The 16,832-nt window shown below is 43.8% G+C and overlaps 1 protein-coding gene across 3 annotated transcripts in view; it reads right to left on the reverse strand.

Moving 5' to 3' along the window:
• EXOC6 (exocyst complex component 6) overlaps nucleotides 1-14,330 on the reverse strand; it is a 208,813-nt gene extending 194,483 nt beyond the window's left edge. The window contains exon 1 of one of the 3 annotated variants that reach the window (XM_065894605.1): nucleotides 1,785-1,896. In XM_065894605.1, coding sequence (XP_065750677.1) covers nucleotides 1,785-1,885 — 101 coding nt within the window. In that variant the 5' untranslated portion in view covers nucleotides 1,886-1,896. Of the gene's footprint in view, nucleotides 1-1,784; nucleotides 1,897-14,244 lie in introns of those variants that run through there. The other 2 variants (XM_065894606.1, XM_065894607.1) reach the window with 2 other exon arrangements.
• Nucleotides 14,331-16,832: the final 2,502 nt, after the last annotated feature.

Consider the following 16,832-nt stretch of genomic DNA (forward strand, 5'->3'; position numbering starts at 1 on the left):
TTAGGGCCTCGGACCCTTCATGCAGTGAAAAATCCACATATAACCTATAGTCAGCTGTCCATACACTGGTTTCCTCCATATCCCAGGTTCCACATCCTCGGATTCAACCAACTGTGGATCGTGTAGTACCACGGTATTTGCTATTTAAAAAATTCCAGGTATAAGTGGATCGACAGTTTAAATCCATATTGTTCAAGAGCCAACTGTATTTCAAATTTTTCTTCTAAGTCAATTTCATCTGCTATCAAGGATACTGCCTAGCACATTTTCTCAAGAAGAAGCATCTCCTTCATAACCGATACTATTTTCAAAAATGGACTGTTCTGATAACTATACCACATACTGTACTCTTTCAGTTTCACCACGCAGTGAGGAAAACAAAGCTTCCTTTTAGTCTATGATTTCTACTTTCATTACCAAATGCAGAGTTTTATGAAAAGAATTACATTGAAAAATTAAGAAAATGCACTAATTATTCTTATATCATAAATGGAACTTCATTTGACAAAAATATATCAGATGCCTACCACATGCTCCGTGTTAGGCATACAGCAGTAAACGAATAGGCAAGGTCCCTAAGGTCCTGAGCTTCCTGGGCATCTAAACACCTACCCCTCCCCTGTCTACAAATAAAGAATCAAGGTCCAGAGAAGTTAAACGATTGTTGCCCATGACCTCACACTTCATCAGTGGTTAGACTAGGGTAAACCAAGAACCCAGGTCTCCGGATTATCAGAGCAAGGTGGATTCACATCATAACTTGAACTGGCTTCACTTTATACTACATCCTCAGTCCACAAAATATCCAGCGCTCCATTTCTAGGAATGTATCCTGAAGAAATAATAATGATTAAAGGCCAATGAGTCCCAAGTTCCCTAAGTGAATAATAATTTCATTATCATCACAGCGAAAAATGAAACCTTATGTTTAAAAGGCACTCATCCTTGAAGAAAGTGCCTAACGCTCTAATGGATCACTACAGTACCCGGCTAACATTCTATTAGGGCAGCAGGTATTCAGTCTGGAATATTCATTGTTCTTGTACTATTTTTAAAGGGTGGAGATTCTTTTTAAAATAAACTGCGAAATGCATGCAAAATTAATGAAACGTTCGTAAATAAGTAAAAGCTCCCCAGGCTTGCCGAGCGAGCGCACGGTCACATCAGCGCGTTCCCGAGCGTCAGCTCCTCCCCTCCAGCCCACGCTCCCTCCTCGCCCACTCTGGCCGCGCGGGAGGGGCGATAATGGTGCCGGCGTCTCCCGCTCAATTTCAATTCTCCCACGCCCTCGGCAGCCCAGCTCGCCAGGGTTTCCACCTGCGCGACCGTCGGTACCTCGGTCACGCCGGCTGTCGGCACTTAACCTGCGCCTCCGCCACGTCCGCAGCCAAGCCGCCCTCGGCCCCTGCACGATCCGAGAGCCAGGAAGCCCCAGGCGCGTCCTCGAGACCCCAGGCCAGGGCCGGGACTGGACTGCGAAGGCGGGGCGGCGCCGCGGCTCCCGGGGTCAGAGGCGCCTTGGCAGCCACACCCTCCAGCTGCGCTGTGACAGCTCCCGCGGCTGAGGCGGGCCGCGCCGACAGGTGTAGCCTCCCGTGCCGTCCCGCCCCGGTCCCGGCTCAGGTCCCGGCCAGCCACCCTGAAGCGCCCCCACCTGCCCGCCCGCCCCCTCGCGCACCACCTGTCTGGCCGCTCCGCGCGCCACCGGCGGCGGACGACCCGCCCGGCTCCCGACGAGCGGCCGGAGGGGGCAGCCCGACACCCCGGGAGGATGAGAGCTTTACCGGAGGGTGGGCCCCACGCAGGCGGTGTCGGTGCTCTGGATCTCCTGCAAGATCCGCTCGTGCTCCGGAACGGTGCCCAGACCTTCGCCGCTCTCCGCCATCTTGGCTGGAAGCTGAGAAGCCAGCGAGGCGCGGCGCCGCGAGAACCGCGGGGGCGAGCAGACTGTGGCGCGAGCGCGAGGGGGCGGGGAAAGGGGCGGGGGCGGGCGGGGTGGGGCGGGCAGCACAGGGGCGCGCGGGTGGCGTGGGAGGCAGCGCGCGGGCCCGCGACCAGGTGTCGGGTCTCCACACCTGGGGGGAGGCCAAGGTACTGCCGGGGGCGGCGGGGAGTGGAGACGCATCACCTCCGGCTCTCGCTCGGCACTTGTCCCTAGTTGCTGTCTATTAACTGGCTGGGTTTTAACATAGATCCCTGTATTCTGTGTGCCCGACCCTCTGCTACGCGCTGGGGATACTTTAGTAATGAGGGAGGTCGACAATCTGTAATAAAAGCTACGGGAACGTTTAACAGGGAGGCCTGATGTACTACTCTGGGTGGTGGAGAGTCAGAGAAAGGAAACCGTGTACTCAAGAAAAGCAAAATGGTGTGTGGGAGTAAGATTTATTTTAGGAATGAGCCAGGAAGATCCCAGCTGGCGACTGCTCAGAATGGATTCCTGTCCCTGCCCGCGGGAAGTCCACAGAGGCCAGTCAACTTGGAAATAAATTATAAGCGCCAGAAAAAGTAAATGACGTAAAACTTTGACACCTTATGGCAAAGATAAAAGTGCAATGTGTGATTTCATGCCAAAGTCCTAGAACCCAAGTGCCCCCAAGTTGCTGTGGCTGGGATAAGGCGTGGAAGCTCTTGAGAGCAGTGGGCATCAGCGAGATGAGAAAGAAAGGCAGGTGGCTTGGGCAAAGGTACTAGTGTAGAAGAGTTCTGTTTAGTGAAGTGTTTGTGGGACGCTGAGTAAAGCAGTTTGTCATGGTCAAAGCACCAACTGAGAAGGTTAATCAGGAAGAGCGTACATACCTACCCCTGAGGGACAAATATTTTCTGGTCTCCATTAATCCAGGGCTCTGAATGTCCCTTTGAGTCAACCAAGCTCTTTACTATACAGCTGTGTAACTCACTCCTTCAGTGAGCTTTTTCTAGAAGCTTTTACTACTTCCATCCTCCTCACACAAAAATCCTGGGAGATGATACTGCATAATAATTAAGAGCATGAGCTCTGAAGACTGGTGTCTTCAAGTTAATTCCCTGGTCCTTCACTCCACAGCTGGGTGACATTGTGCAAGAACCTAGTCCCTTTATAATTCAGTTTCCCCATCTGTAAATGACCATAATAGTACTGTCTACTTCATTTTGCTGTCCCATGTTGTGTTAGCTTTCTATTATTGCTGGAACAAATTATCACAAACTTAGCTTAAAACAACTCAAATTTATTATGTTATAGTTCTGTAGGCTAGATGTCTAATACGGGTCTCACTGGGCTAAAATCAAGGTGTCAGCACAACTGTGCCCTTTCCAGAGGCTCTAGGGTAGAATTCATTTCCTTACCTATTTCAGCTTCTAGAGGCCTTCCACATTCCTTGGCCCATGGCCCCCTTCCTCAGTCTTTCAAGCCAGCAATATTGCATCTCTCTGACTGACCATTCTTCTGTAGTCACATCTCCCTTTGACTCTGACCTAGGCCAGAAAAGATTCTCTGCTTTTAAGGACCCATGACATTAGGTTTGACGCAACCCCGTAATTCTGGATAATCTTCTATCTCAAGGTCTTAACGTTAATCACATCTGCAATATCCCCTTTGTCATGTGAGGTAATATATTTGCAGATCCCAGGGATTAGGACATGAACATTGTGGGGGAACCATTATTCTGTCTGCCACACTTAGTAAGGGCCCGATAAACATTACTAACATATATAAATGTCCTCCTTCCTATTAATGTGAAATTTCTGCCCTCCTTGGAAACTTCAACTCAGATTTACCTCCTTCATAAAGATTTCCCTAATGAATCACAACATTCTCCACTGACACTAGATTCAGTGTAGCACATATATCCATTCCACCAACAACTGTTTTAAGAGTTTGCACTTGTTTTGATTAGTTCCTTTTTATAATTTGAATTTTGTTTGTTCTGTACAGTTGACCCCCAGGGAACCGAAACACAGCTGACCTCAGTGCACACTGGCTTGGAAGACTAAGGAAGCTCTGCTACATCCAAATATTTATTCTACCAAGAAACCCTATCACAAGCTTGTTTCCACTGTCTTGATGGTACAAGAGAATCCAGATCTTCTCTGGGTAATCTCACTTCCACAAGCTGTGAAAATATACAGAAAAAAAAAAAGAAATCCCTTCCCAAGTCCACCAGCATTTTCATACCATGTTAAGGTCCTTAAGTTCAGAGATGACTTTTTTTTTTTGCAATTTTTTATAGTTCCTCATAGAGTCCTCCACATGGCTGAGAGAAAGTTGGAAGGTCTTCAAACCAGACAATGCTGAAGTTCTGAAGCCATTGGAAAGAGTTCAGGATGAGTTAGAAAGGAGCATTCCAAACAGGTCTGAGTAGGTAGGAGTTTAATTAATCCATTATTGGTAACAATTAGGAATTAAAACAATATCAAATTGTAAAAAGTTTCTTCAAACTTGCTCTTTATATGTTGACATTAAATATAACATCTTATAATATTGTGTATTCAGTTGCCTTAATAGAAATCTGCAGCACAAATAAAACGTTACCTCAAACTCCCTGATGTTCACTTTTATCAGGAGCTTCAATGCAAGAAATGATATTTATGGACTTTTGTCAGAGGATATAAACTTCATCCATTCCTCTGGTTATTTAAAATTTTATCCTTGGATGGAGCCAAATACCTGTACCTAGACCCTAGTGTTTTGGCCCTTCATACCACTGTTTTTCACTGAGTAGTAAAAAACTGAATTTTTTTCTTAGCAGACTGTGTCCTCAATGGCTGAGGCACCACCACCTGGTGTTAGCACATCTGAAATGCAGGTTCAGCTCTTGAGAGGGGAAAATAAGTCTTTTGAAAACTGAACCTGAAACCAAAGCATAAGATCCGAGAACAAATTTTTCCTGTCCTACAAAGTGAACAGAAAGCCAGTTCTCTCTGCAGGAAATGGCAGGCTATCTTAGCTCAGACGATGAGCAGGACCAGAATTCACTGTTCTGAAGAGTAAAGCAAGGTGAGGAGACATATGGCACAAGCCAGCTTCTTATTTGGCAATGCCCCATACTTGGGGGGCATTCCTTTCTGGAGTGTTCATTACCCAGACCTTTCCCCTTCTCTTCTCCAACCCTGGTGCCATCTATCTAAACCCAGCTCCAAATACCCGTGCCCTGGGAAGCCAGCCCTGCTTACATACTCCTCACTCCTGGCCTGTTTCAACACCTGCCCATAGAGATTACCTCAACGCTAAGTGGCAGTATCTTCCCCTCAAGTCAAGATGGAAGGAAGTCCATATACCACTTCTCCTTCTGAAACAGCTGTTGCTGGTTCCCTCTGTGGCTTCTGACAGTTCCGTTAGTACCTGAAGTTTTGGCTAAGAATTTAAAGCTAAATGTCCTCAATAGCTAACTATGTAAATTTTAATTACGGACGTAGCTATAACAAACACATTTATGTGAAAAAAGGCCTAAAGTGCTACATTTCTAAAAGGCTCCAAAACGAAGAATTTCAGCTATAGGCCGAAATAAAAACCATAATAGCTATTTACTGAGCACTATTTGCTAAGCCCTTTATATTATCTAATTTAATCTTTAATAATTTAATTCATTTTTTTTTGGTAATTAAATTAATACTAATTTTACTAAAATCTTATTTCACCCTCTAGGGTACTTTTGCTATCTCCAATTTAATTTGAAGAAACTGAGACTTAGAGAGATTAGGTCACTTGTCCAAAGCCACACAGCTAGTGAGTTGGAGAAGATGGAGCTAGTAAGCCGTTCCTGTTTTTCCTGTTAATAAAAAAAATCAGATAAGAAGACTATTCCGATGTTATTTGACCCAAGGAATAAATGACTCAATCTGGTCTGAAGAGGTTGGGGGCAGTAGAGGACACTGGAAGACTACACATGCATGTTGAGTTCTTTTGGGGGCAGTGGATATTGACTTCCAGAGATCCACCCAAAATCTCTCATCAGGACTCCGGGGAGGGAAAAGATATATCAGGAAGACTGACAGAGCAGGAGACTGGCAGAGCAAGAGACGCGCTCTGTGTCTGGCAGGAAACTAACCAGAAAAGTAAGGGTTTAACCTGTAGATAAAATCTTAATCATTAACGACTTATACCTTGAGCCGCTTGTCTACAGACTAATAAACAATCTTGGGAAAGCCCCTCCGTCAGAAGGAGGCTGTAGAATGCAGCTGCCCAGGTCTGGCATTTAAATGTTTGGGTTCAAATTCCAATTCATCTCTTACTAGATGTGGGGCCTCGGTAGAGTGACTTAACTTGTCTAAGCCTCAGTTTCTTCAAGTGTGAATTGGGAGCAATAATAGTCCCTAGCTCACCAAGTGGTGTGGAGATTAAAGGAGATAATATATGTATAATGTTGCATGAGCATTGGAGACGAGGATTATCCAACATTTGTTATTAAATCAGGAAGCCCAGAATTTAGCTTCCTCTTTGGCAAAATAAAAATAAAAACCGGACACAATATTGTTCTTTTTTTCTAACCATTAACAAAATAGCCTAATTCTGTATCAGAGTTCTCTGAACCTGAACCTCATTTTTTTTTTCTGAATGCTCGATGGAAGGAAACTGCCTGAAAGTTGTTCCTGTTGTGGCTGGGGAACCAGGGCCCTGTCTTTGGGTTAGACCCTTGGTTCTGGATCCACTTTAGTGAGCCCTCCGGATCTTGCTTTAAGTCAAGGGTCTCTTCATTGTCCTTGGAGGCACACACAGCATGGTGCCAAACAATCAGCGAGTCTGTCTCCATTTCTAGGCATGGGACAATGTCTGTATGGTTTACTACCAGCCCAGTTACTATTTGTTTAATAAATAATCCACATGCAAATACTTCTCATGTTAAGCTTAATGTTGTAAAAGCATGTTTCATGAGGTAGGGTACAGCTCTACAGAAAGATTCCCTTTCTTACTCCTAGGAACCCTATAGCAGACTTCCGGATCTTTATCCTCTCAAGACTTTGCTAATATCATTCAGATGTTTCTTAAAGAGTTTAAGAGCCTTTGTTATATAATTGCAGAACTTTATCAAAATGTAGAGTACAGGCAGCCTTTATATATTGGCTCTTATCAACTAACCCTTCCCTGTGCCTTTTAGCCACTCTTTGGGGCTGTCTTGTCAGCGGCTTTCCTCCAGCTTCTACCTTGTTGGTGCAGTGACCCCAGGTGGCCATAGTCTGTAAGTGCAAGAGAATGTGAACAAAGCCCAGCCAGGCCTGGGAGGATTCCTGCTGCAAAACTGTGTCCAGGAATCTGTTCCATATCCCACAGGGGAGAACAATAGAAGGAAATCTGAAATTGAAGCCAAATAAAATCAGTTTTTCTGAAATATGGGCCAGTCCTCAAAGAAGTTCAAAAGTAATTAGCCCCAGGTTCTCTTCATTCAACAACTGCTTTTATTGAACGCCTGCTGTGTGCCAGGTTCTGTGCTAAGCTCTCAGAGCTGGCTCATCCATGTGGGGCCTAAGAAGCTGCTCTTGGCTTAATGCTCTGCCATCACCATCTTGTAATTCTTAATAATTTTTTGAACAAGGAGGCCTGCATTTTCATTTTGCATTGGTCCTGTAAATTGTATCACTAGTCCTGCCCTCAGAACGATGTCCTGAAAGCACCATCACATTGCTCATCCCAAAGCTAAACATTTTAAAGTCCACTGAGCAATTAAAGAGCAACAGTATTTTCTCTGAATTCCATTCTCTCCTTCCTCTCCCCATGGCACCCCAGCGCCAGCTTATGACACCATTTTCTCTTCTCTTTCCTCTTTCTTTCCTCCTCATTGTTGGCTTTTCATTCCTCACTCTTTCCCCACTTAGCTTTTCTTTATTGCCTTTCACCCTCTCTCCCTCTCTTCTCACTCGTCCTATTTTTTTTTCTTCTCTCAGCAAAAAAGGATTTAGAAATGTAACTAATGTAATGTAATGAAATGTTAATAAGGATAATAATAGCTGACATTTACTCCCTGGCCCTCCCTTTTGTAAGATAGGGTCCCTGGACCTCCCTATCCTTCACCCTGATTTGTTATCCTTCATAGCACTTATTACCACTTTTTAATTTATTTTTAGCTCTTCACTAAAATGCCAGCTGCCTGTGAGCAGGGAGTTTCCAGGTCTCTTGATCTTGCTGTATCAACAAGACCATTGCCCATCCTCCACCACTGCCTGCCACATTGGAGATGCTCCATAAATATTTACTTAATGAATGAATGAGCATTTGCTATGTATGAGCCACTACATTAAATACACATAATGCCTAATTCATATAAACCTTTCAGTAGTTCTTTCAGTAAGTTGTATAGGGGCAAAATTTGAACACATGTCCTTCTGGCTCCAGAGCCCATTCATTTAACCACTAAATAAATAGAACTGTCTCCCTGCTTGGAATACTTAGTTCCCAACATAAAAAAAAAATGTTTTTTTTAACTTCTCTCTAGTGTTCCACTGAAGATCGAGCAGCTAATGGTATTATTTAAGTGTTCAGTGCAAACGTGGCAACTACACAGCCCACTGTCATCAGGGACCCCAGGCTTTCCTGAGGTGCTGCAGACGTGGCAGGCCTCAGTCCTAATTAGGCCCACAGTTATTCCTGGATTCTATTTTATATCCACAGCATGCTGCGCACTACACCACTCCCATTGGAGATTAAATGAGGTCACGATATTACATTAGCATCAAATATAAGAATTAGTAAATAGGATTTGGAAAAGGGATACCTCTCTCCCCTGAATATTAGGCAACCAAAATAAAATTTACATTACTCAATATTTTCCCCCTGCTCAGAATTTCAAGATGTTGTGAGTGCTTGTTTACTTCAACACTCTAAAGTGTATATTGTATTATGCTGGAAGATATATCCTGGATGTAAATCAGACATCATAATAACTAGCTAACATAGTGAACATCTACCATGTGCTAGGCCAGCATTGTGCTAAACACTTCACATACATTTGAGGTAGGTTTTATTATAATTCCCATTTTATAGTTTCAGAAAGTATGGCCAAAATCAAATAATAAATGCTAGAGCTTTGATCTTAACATACTTAATGCAGTAAGATTTAATAGAAACCTTACATTTCTGAGCAAGAGCGTCCTAGAATGTCTGCAGCGGAATTTAACTAGTTATATCTCTTAGCATGTCGTTCTAAGATTTTACTGTGTTTACAGTTCAGGTGGTTGTTTTTTGTTGTTGTTGTTTTAATGTTTTCTGTTCTTTCCTAAAAGCACGTTATCTTCATTCTTAAAAACATTAAAGTCAAAGAAATAATAATATCCTGTTTGCTCTTAAACTGTTAAAACTTCATGGTCAGCTTTTGGAAAAGAGCCCGAGAGAGTCTGTGAGTACAAGTGTAAAACAATTATGTTATCATAAAACAATTACAAAAATTTCTTCTGGTACGTCATCACGTACAATTCCCTTTTCCTCCTATTTTTCCCAGCCCTCGGCAGGGCTTTCTTTGGATATGTCCTCTTTTTCTTCCTCCCACTAACACTGCACTGCCCTTCAATCTCTTTATCTCAGTCTCAGCTCTAGCAATAAGACACACTGTAATTTCTGAATTCAAATTGGTTCAGACATGTTATGATTTCAAGACCTGTTCTAAGAGGCTAACAACACACCTGCAGGAACCTAAGAGGCGTAATGAGCCCAGGCTATATCCAGGTCTGAGAGGGTATCCATTGGGGCCCAGGTCTAACGAGCGAGGCCCGGCAGCAGGACGTTCTCGTGTGCGTATGACCAATGTAAGGATGCTGCTCTACTGTGTAATCCTAAGACCATAGCTACCATTGCTATTTTATCAGAACCACTCCCAACATGAGGATTCAGAAACCCACTACCAATGCACTGGGATTGATATACTACTAGTTGAAAGCTATTAACTATCCTTGTTCAAGGAAGTTGGTAATGCTGAATAAGGCTGAATAAGGAACGAGTGTTGTAGTTTCTTTTCTTTTCTTTTCTTTTTTTGGCTGCACCATGGGGCATGTGGGACCATAGTTCCCTGACCAGGGATCAAACCCGTGCCCCCTGCAGTGGAAGCATGGAATCTTCACCACTGGACCGCCAGGGAAGTCCCTGTAGTTTCTTTAAGCATGGCTCCAGACAGCCGGTAAGCCTACCAGGGAGAGGCACGCCCCCTAGAGGCAGCAGCTGGCAAGGAGTCGGGCATATCTAGGCCAACTGGAGGAACTGGAGTAAAAATAAGAAAACCTAGTAAGGATGAGAAAATCTACTGGAAATTACCATATGGTGGTGACATGATAAAAACAGTGATGCCGGGCTTCCCTGGTGGCGCAGTGGTTGAGAGTCCACCTGCCGATGCAGGGGACACAGGATCGTGCCCCGGTCCGGGAAGATCCCACATGCCGCGGAGCGGCTGGGCCCGTGAGCCATGGCCGCTGAGCCTGCGCGTCTGGAGCCTGTGCTCCGCAACGGGAGAGGCCACAACAGTGAGAGGCCCACGTACCGCAAAAAAAAAAAATAATAAAAATAAATTAAAAAAAAAAAAAAAAAAAACAGTGATGCCCAGGGCAAAAGGATTAGGGTAGCAAAACTAATTCCAGACCCCACCTGCTCATGAGTTTTAGCCTACCAAGCATCTGCCAGCCAGGTGATTTTGAACGCCCAAAGCAAAGCCATGCTAGGACAACACAGGCACTAGCGGTAGGCCTTTCTTCACATTTCTCCCTTTTCTTTGAAATTCAGTCACTGTCTGCATGGCTAACATCAAATTCCAATTTGCCACCCTGGAAATTTATTCCCCAATTCAATTGTTAGAGCTGCCTGAGATGTCTTTATTGGGTATTTCATTGGCAACACAAATAAACCATGGAAAAACCATAATGTCTCAACTCTCCCCTAAAACTATCTCTCCTTTAAAATTAATACTTTGGGCAGTGGTCCCATTTCACACATAGATGACAACAAACACAGGACCTCAGAATCATCTGATTCTTGTCCACTTTTCCAGCAAAACAGAAAGAAGACCAAAGGAGTTGACTCAAGGGGCCCACTGGGAGAGTCAGGCAGGAGACAGGATGGGAGCAGCCTTGTATGAAGTCAGGAGGTAGGCGGAAGGCAGCCCGGGCAGGTGAATGAGACTATGGCCATCGACAACATGAGTCCCGGTCCCAGCAACCTCCTCATGACTCCTAGGTGGAGGAGACCCATTCTCTCAGATGATGGTGGGGCTAAGTGTGCCAGGAAGCCTTGCACACCCTGTTAAAGAAGGGCCGTTGAGCCATCCTTAAAGGACACTAGCAGAAATCATCTCTGGGTTTTGAGTTCCTGAGCTCTCTGAGCTCACCTTGCTAGAGAAACAAACCCCACCTGACCCTGATCTGAACACTGACCTTGAGCAGGGCACCTCAAAAACAAGGTGGGCGGGGAGAGGAAGCTAACAGTTTAGGATTTTACAACAGAAAACGTCTGTAGGAGTAATGCCTTTCTTCTGTGACAGGGAAGGACAACTAGGAGAATTCTTGGATATTTTCTCTACCTCAATTCCCAGGTGCAGGGCTTTCCCTGAGAATGTTTCTCCGCTGTATTCCCAGCCCCATCCTCTCAATGTCCTGACCCTCCCCTCACTGTCCATTCCAGCCCTTGGGCCAATCTCCCTCCAGCCAAACTTCTTTTCCACCCTCTCTGCCTTTAGAACTTGTAACTATTCAAATACTTTAGCCTTCTCTTCTTCCCTGAAATGATGACTTTCTCTCTGGACTACCTTCTTTCTTTTGCCTCGCAAGGTCATCATTAGTTCAGAAGCTCATACAAGTCAGTTCAACGAATACTTATCTAGCTACTGTGTGCCAGGCATGGTAGAAGCTTCTGCAGAGGACGCTAAGATATAAGTAAGACACAGGTTGTGCCCTCAGGAGTCTTTAGCCTGAGAATGGTTATAGTATAAAATACACACACACACACACACACACACACACACACACACATCCAAGTGAGTCGGAATAAATGCCCTGGATTCTTTGGGGCTTCAAAGGACGAAACGCTCACCTGTGGTTGATGGATCAGAACATTTGAGCTGTGCCTTGCAAGATGGGCTGGATTTGGGCAGGCAGAAATAAGAGTGAAGGATAATAAAGGAAAGGAACCATGAGCACGAGAAGGAAGAAAATCTCAGGGCATATTATCAAATAGTAAACACTCCAGTCTGGCCAAAATGGAAGTCCTGTCTTTATTTTCCAACCCTCATATTTGGCCACATGAGCTGATTAGGTTCCATAAGAGCAGTGAACCAGAATAGGTTACATTGGAATATCAATGACATGCACAGGGATGTGTAGAAAGGCGTCGAATGCTAGCCTAAGAGGTCTTCATCTAATCAATGATTACAGCAACAGTTTAGGAAAACTAATTTTGGTGAATATTGTCCCAATTAAAGGCTTGTTAGGAGCTCTGTGTCTATCTTCCAAAATAACATCGAGGTGTTTTAACAGTAGCCTCTGGAAAAGACTGCTCTTACTCCTCATTCAATAACCTAAATACAGGGCTTCCCTGGGGGCACAGTGGTTGAGAGTCCGCCTGCCGATGCAGGGGACACGGGTTCGTGCCCCAGTCCGGGAGGATCCCACATGCCGCGGAGCAGCTAGGCCCGTGAGCCACGGCCGCTGAGCCTGCACGTCCGGAGCCTGTGCTCCGCAACAGGAGAGGCCACAATAGTGAGAGGCCCGTGTACCGCAAAAAAAAAAATAACCTAAATACAAAGCTAACGGTGGTTATTCCAGGTCCACTGGTGGTGATGACAGGCAGCACCTAGAGAAAATATTTGTGCTGTGTCTACTCTCGTGATGCTGGGAGAGTGCTGTGACTGTCAGATCTAAACCAATTCTTTTCTTTAGGAAGACCAAATTGGTTTAGATCTGACTGTCAGATCTAAACCAATTCTTTTCTTTAGGAAGACTGGGGATATTTGCCCTCAGAACGGAGAGTAGGACAAGAACCAAAGCAGGAAGTCAGGTCCGGTACCAGAGCAAGACTAGCTGATAGTTCCAAGGATGGGTGAAACCTGTAGATGTTGGCCAGGGTTGTGAGACCAGGAGAGAAGTAGAGGGGGCCAGGGGTGAAGACCAAGGGCTCTAAAGCAGCAGTAGCAGCAGAGGCCACAGTATTTAACACACATCCAGGCTCCCTTTATCCCCCTCTCATGTTTCCCTTTAGACTTCTGACCTAGCCACCAGGGAGATGCACAAGTTTGAGAAGGTGCTAGTACGGTATAAAGTATGTTCCATTTGGAAAAAATTACCAAGTTTCCTATCAGTGAAAAGCTCTAGTTTCTTCTACCTATTGAATAGGGTAAAAGTCACCTGCCCTCCTTCAAGGATGTTCTTGATGCTCAGATAAAATGAAGGTGTGAGGAACAGTTATAATGGAGCTGTAATTATTTTTCAACTGCACCTACATATTGACAGCCCAAGAATCAACCAATAAATATCAGTATCTTCCCATACCCCCAACACTACCCGGGCCGTTTGAAAAGATTCAGAATTTATTTAATGCAAAATCAAATTTAAACATCTGGGAGAAATTTATTCAGATTTAAACTGTAGGATTTCAAAGCATTTTGTCCTGGATCTTTCTGAGACTGAAAAGACAAGAGCAAAAAAAAAAAAATCCTTTCACTGAATCTACAAATATTAGTCAACAAATATTTATTGTCTATCACTGTCACATTCAGTGATTGCCATCCTGTTCCCACACTGATAAGTGTCAGGTACAGGCAGACAGTCAAAAAGACTTAAAATTTTAAAACTGCCTGTTTAACACAGAGATACATGGTCTTTCATTTTAATCCTGTCCTTGAAATATGCAAATTAATCCCCATCTTAGCAAAGAAGCTATTTTTAAATCTTATATAGAAATAAAAAATACATATCCGAAAGGTCACTATATACCCAAGGGCAGCAACAATACAAGTAAGCATTCTACGTTTTTTTCCTACAACTCACATCCACTCACATATAAATGAGTCTCAATCTATTTGGAGTTGGCATGAGGTCCTTTTTGATCACTTGAAAGTCAGTTCTATTTTTTAACCTTGTGGTGATGAATCATGAAACAAATACAATGCAAAAAAAAGTGGATTATTTATTTACTGTCATTCCTCTAAGGATAAAATTTTGAGATTAGGTATGTACAGAGTTGTAACCATTTTTCAAAATTTAGTTTTTATTCTGTTTTAGAGAAAAGGATAAAAAGAAGTGAATAAGACTACCTTATGACCACTAAAGAAGAAACAACAAAATATAAAGGAGCCCTACCTTAAAGTAGCTTCAATGGGCAGCTCAAAAGATTGAATCTCAGCCAGGACATTCTCATAGGTTTGATCTGGGTCTTCCACCAACATTGCTCCTGATTTTCCAGCCGCAGACATCAGATTTTAAGTGCCAAACAGTTGTAATTTATAAGAGAAATGCAGTTTTCCTTATAATTATGACAAGGATTCTGTGTTCACCCAGAGTAGCAGCAAAAACTGAGCTCACTGTCTGACTTCATGCTATCAAAATCCTTGCTTCCAAGAATGTTGCACAGCTGTTGCTGTCCTGTCTCTACTTATAACATTTTATTTATTATTAACCTTGACACAGTTCAGAAAGTTCCTGCCTGATGCCTGCTGTATTTATTTACTTGTTTCTCAAAGACAGTAAGCTGCAAACTTTGGTAGGAATTAGAAGAATTATACTATAAAAAGTTATTAAGTACAATCGACTTGTTAGGGCACATATTATAATGTTATTTATGCTAATTACACCATTGAAGCTATGCTCCTAGTTATTCCTGCAACTATACCCTTGCCCACAGCCCTAAAATATATAACAATCAGAGAAAAACATAACAATCCTATAGGATATAATTTTGAGGTCACTGGGCGAGCACCTTGGTTCCCCATCTGTTTCACTTCTCCACACTACTCACTGCTGTCTGAAGTTCCACCATTATAGAGCCATTCCTTTTTTTGTCTCCTGTTCAAATACAAATGCTCCTGGAAGTAAATTTCAATCCTTATCAGTCATTTATGCCTTACTGTGAGTGAGTTTGCTAGACCCTTTCTGCAGGATAGATTTTGATGGGGAGGGCGAAAGCATGAAGGTGCCAGGACGTTAAGGGGCCTGGTTGCCACTGAGAGGAAGAAAGTGTGCAAGAACTAGAGGCCTAAAATATCAAGGAAAAAGGTGGCCGACAGCCAGCCCCAAGCAGGCCTAAAAAATTAAATGGGTACATATTTCCCATTACCATTTGTACTAGATCTTCCTCAATTCTCATGCTTTCTTGCCCAGTACAAGAAAGTGGTTATTTAAGGGATAAGTAGGGACTTCCCTGGTGATCTAGTGGTTAGGACTCCATGCTTCCACTGCAGGGGGCATGGGATCCATCCCTGGTCGGGGAACTAAGATCCCGCATCTCACATGCCTCGCAGCCAAAGAAAATAAAAAATAAAGGGATGAGCAGTGACATTCTTCCATATGAATCTACTTTTTTAAAGTTTTTATCAGATTTGTTAATAATGCTCCAAAAAGAAGTTGAAGTTCTTTCTCCTCAAAATGTACTATTCATGTAACCACAAGGCATATGTCATAAATTGCATCCACTTTTCACTTTTCCCTGCATCCATACCCTTGCCAGTACCTCACCGATTGTCCCTCCATGCCCCAGGACTTTGGGCTTAGCCCATGAGTTCTGCTGGCCAATGATATGTGAGCTGAAGTGACAGTATGTGAGCTCCAAGCCTGGGCTTTGTAAGGCCTCACATACTTCTCTTTGCCCTCCTGCACCTCTGCCATCACCTGAGAAAAACATGCCCTGGCTAGCTTGCTGGTCCAAGGAGGATGAGAGATGTATGAAGCAGAGTCATCCCGACTGATCCACAAAACTGCAGGGAGAAGCTTATTTTCCCAACCAGCTGCAGCATTCTGATGCAGAGCTGCTCACCCTAGCCCCAGCCAGATCAGCCATGCCCCAAATACCCACAGACACAGGAGCAATAATGAATGATGGTGCTTCGCAGCCACTGAGTAATGGATTATACGCAGCAATAGCAAACCAATGCAGCATTCTTCACATCAATTCCACCAATAGGCTCAACTCTTAGCCCTAGTTTTCCTCCATGGCAGAATGGAAGAAATGCATTAGGAATATGTCTAACACCATTTCCCCTTCTCCAAGACCTGACACAAAACAGTAATTTTCTATCTTGTATTAAAGTCATTTATGTGCAGGGTTTTAAATTTATACCAAATTATCAGATTATTTAAGAGCAGAATGTCTATTTGATTTGTATTTGTATTCCCTGTAACACAACACACGGTCCTGTGTAACAGTAGGTGCTCAAGAAATGCTTATTGAATGAATAAATGATTGACAGCAAAGCTACAAGCTAAGAGTTACTTCTGCCTTATGCCCAAGTGTTGGTCCAAATGATGCAAAAATATGAGACTTCCAGATTGAATTTATCAGACTATGAGAATACATAAATTCATGATGGGAAATCAGTCTGGTCATAAGAGAGTATTGGTCATCACTTTATTATATAGTAGAGAACAACTTCATAGGTAATGCCACATACACATGAACATATATCTGTGATGACCCACCGAGCCTTAAATATAACATAGTTTAAAAATTGATTTTTCTCCCCACATACCCCAAATTTTTATTTTTAAAATTTTCATACTGGGCTTCCCTGGTGGCACAGTGGTTGAGAGTCCGCCTGCTGATGCAGGGATCACGGGTTCGTGCCCCGGTCGGGGGAGATCCCACATGTCGTGGAGCGGCTGGGCCCTTGAGCCATGGCCGCTGAGCCTGCGCGTCCGGAGCCTGTGCTCTGCAACGGGAGAGGCCACAACAGTGA

Source organism: Phocoena phocoena, chromosome 16, assembly GCF_963924675.1.
Source record: "Phocoena phocoena chromosome 16, mPhoPho1.1, whole genome shotgun sequence".
NCBI classification, from domain to species: domain Eukaryota; kingdom Metazoa; phylum Chordata; class Mammalia; order Artiodactyla; family Phocoenidae; genus Phocoena; species Phocoena phocoena.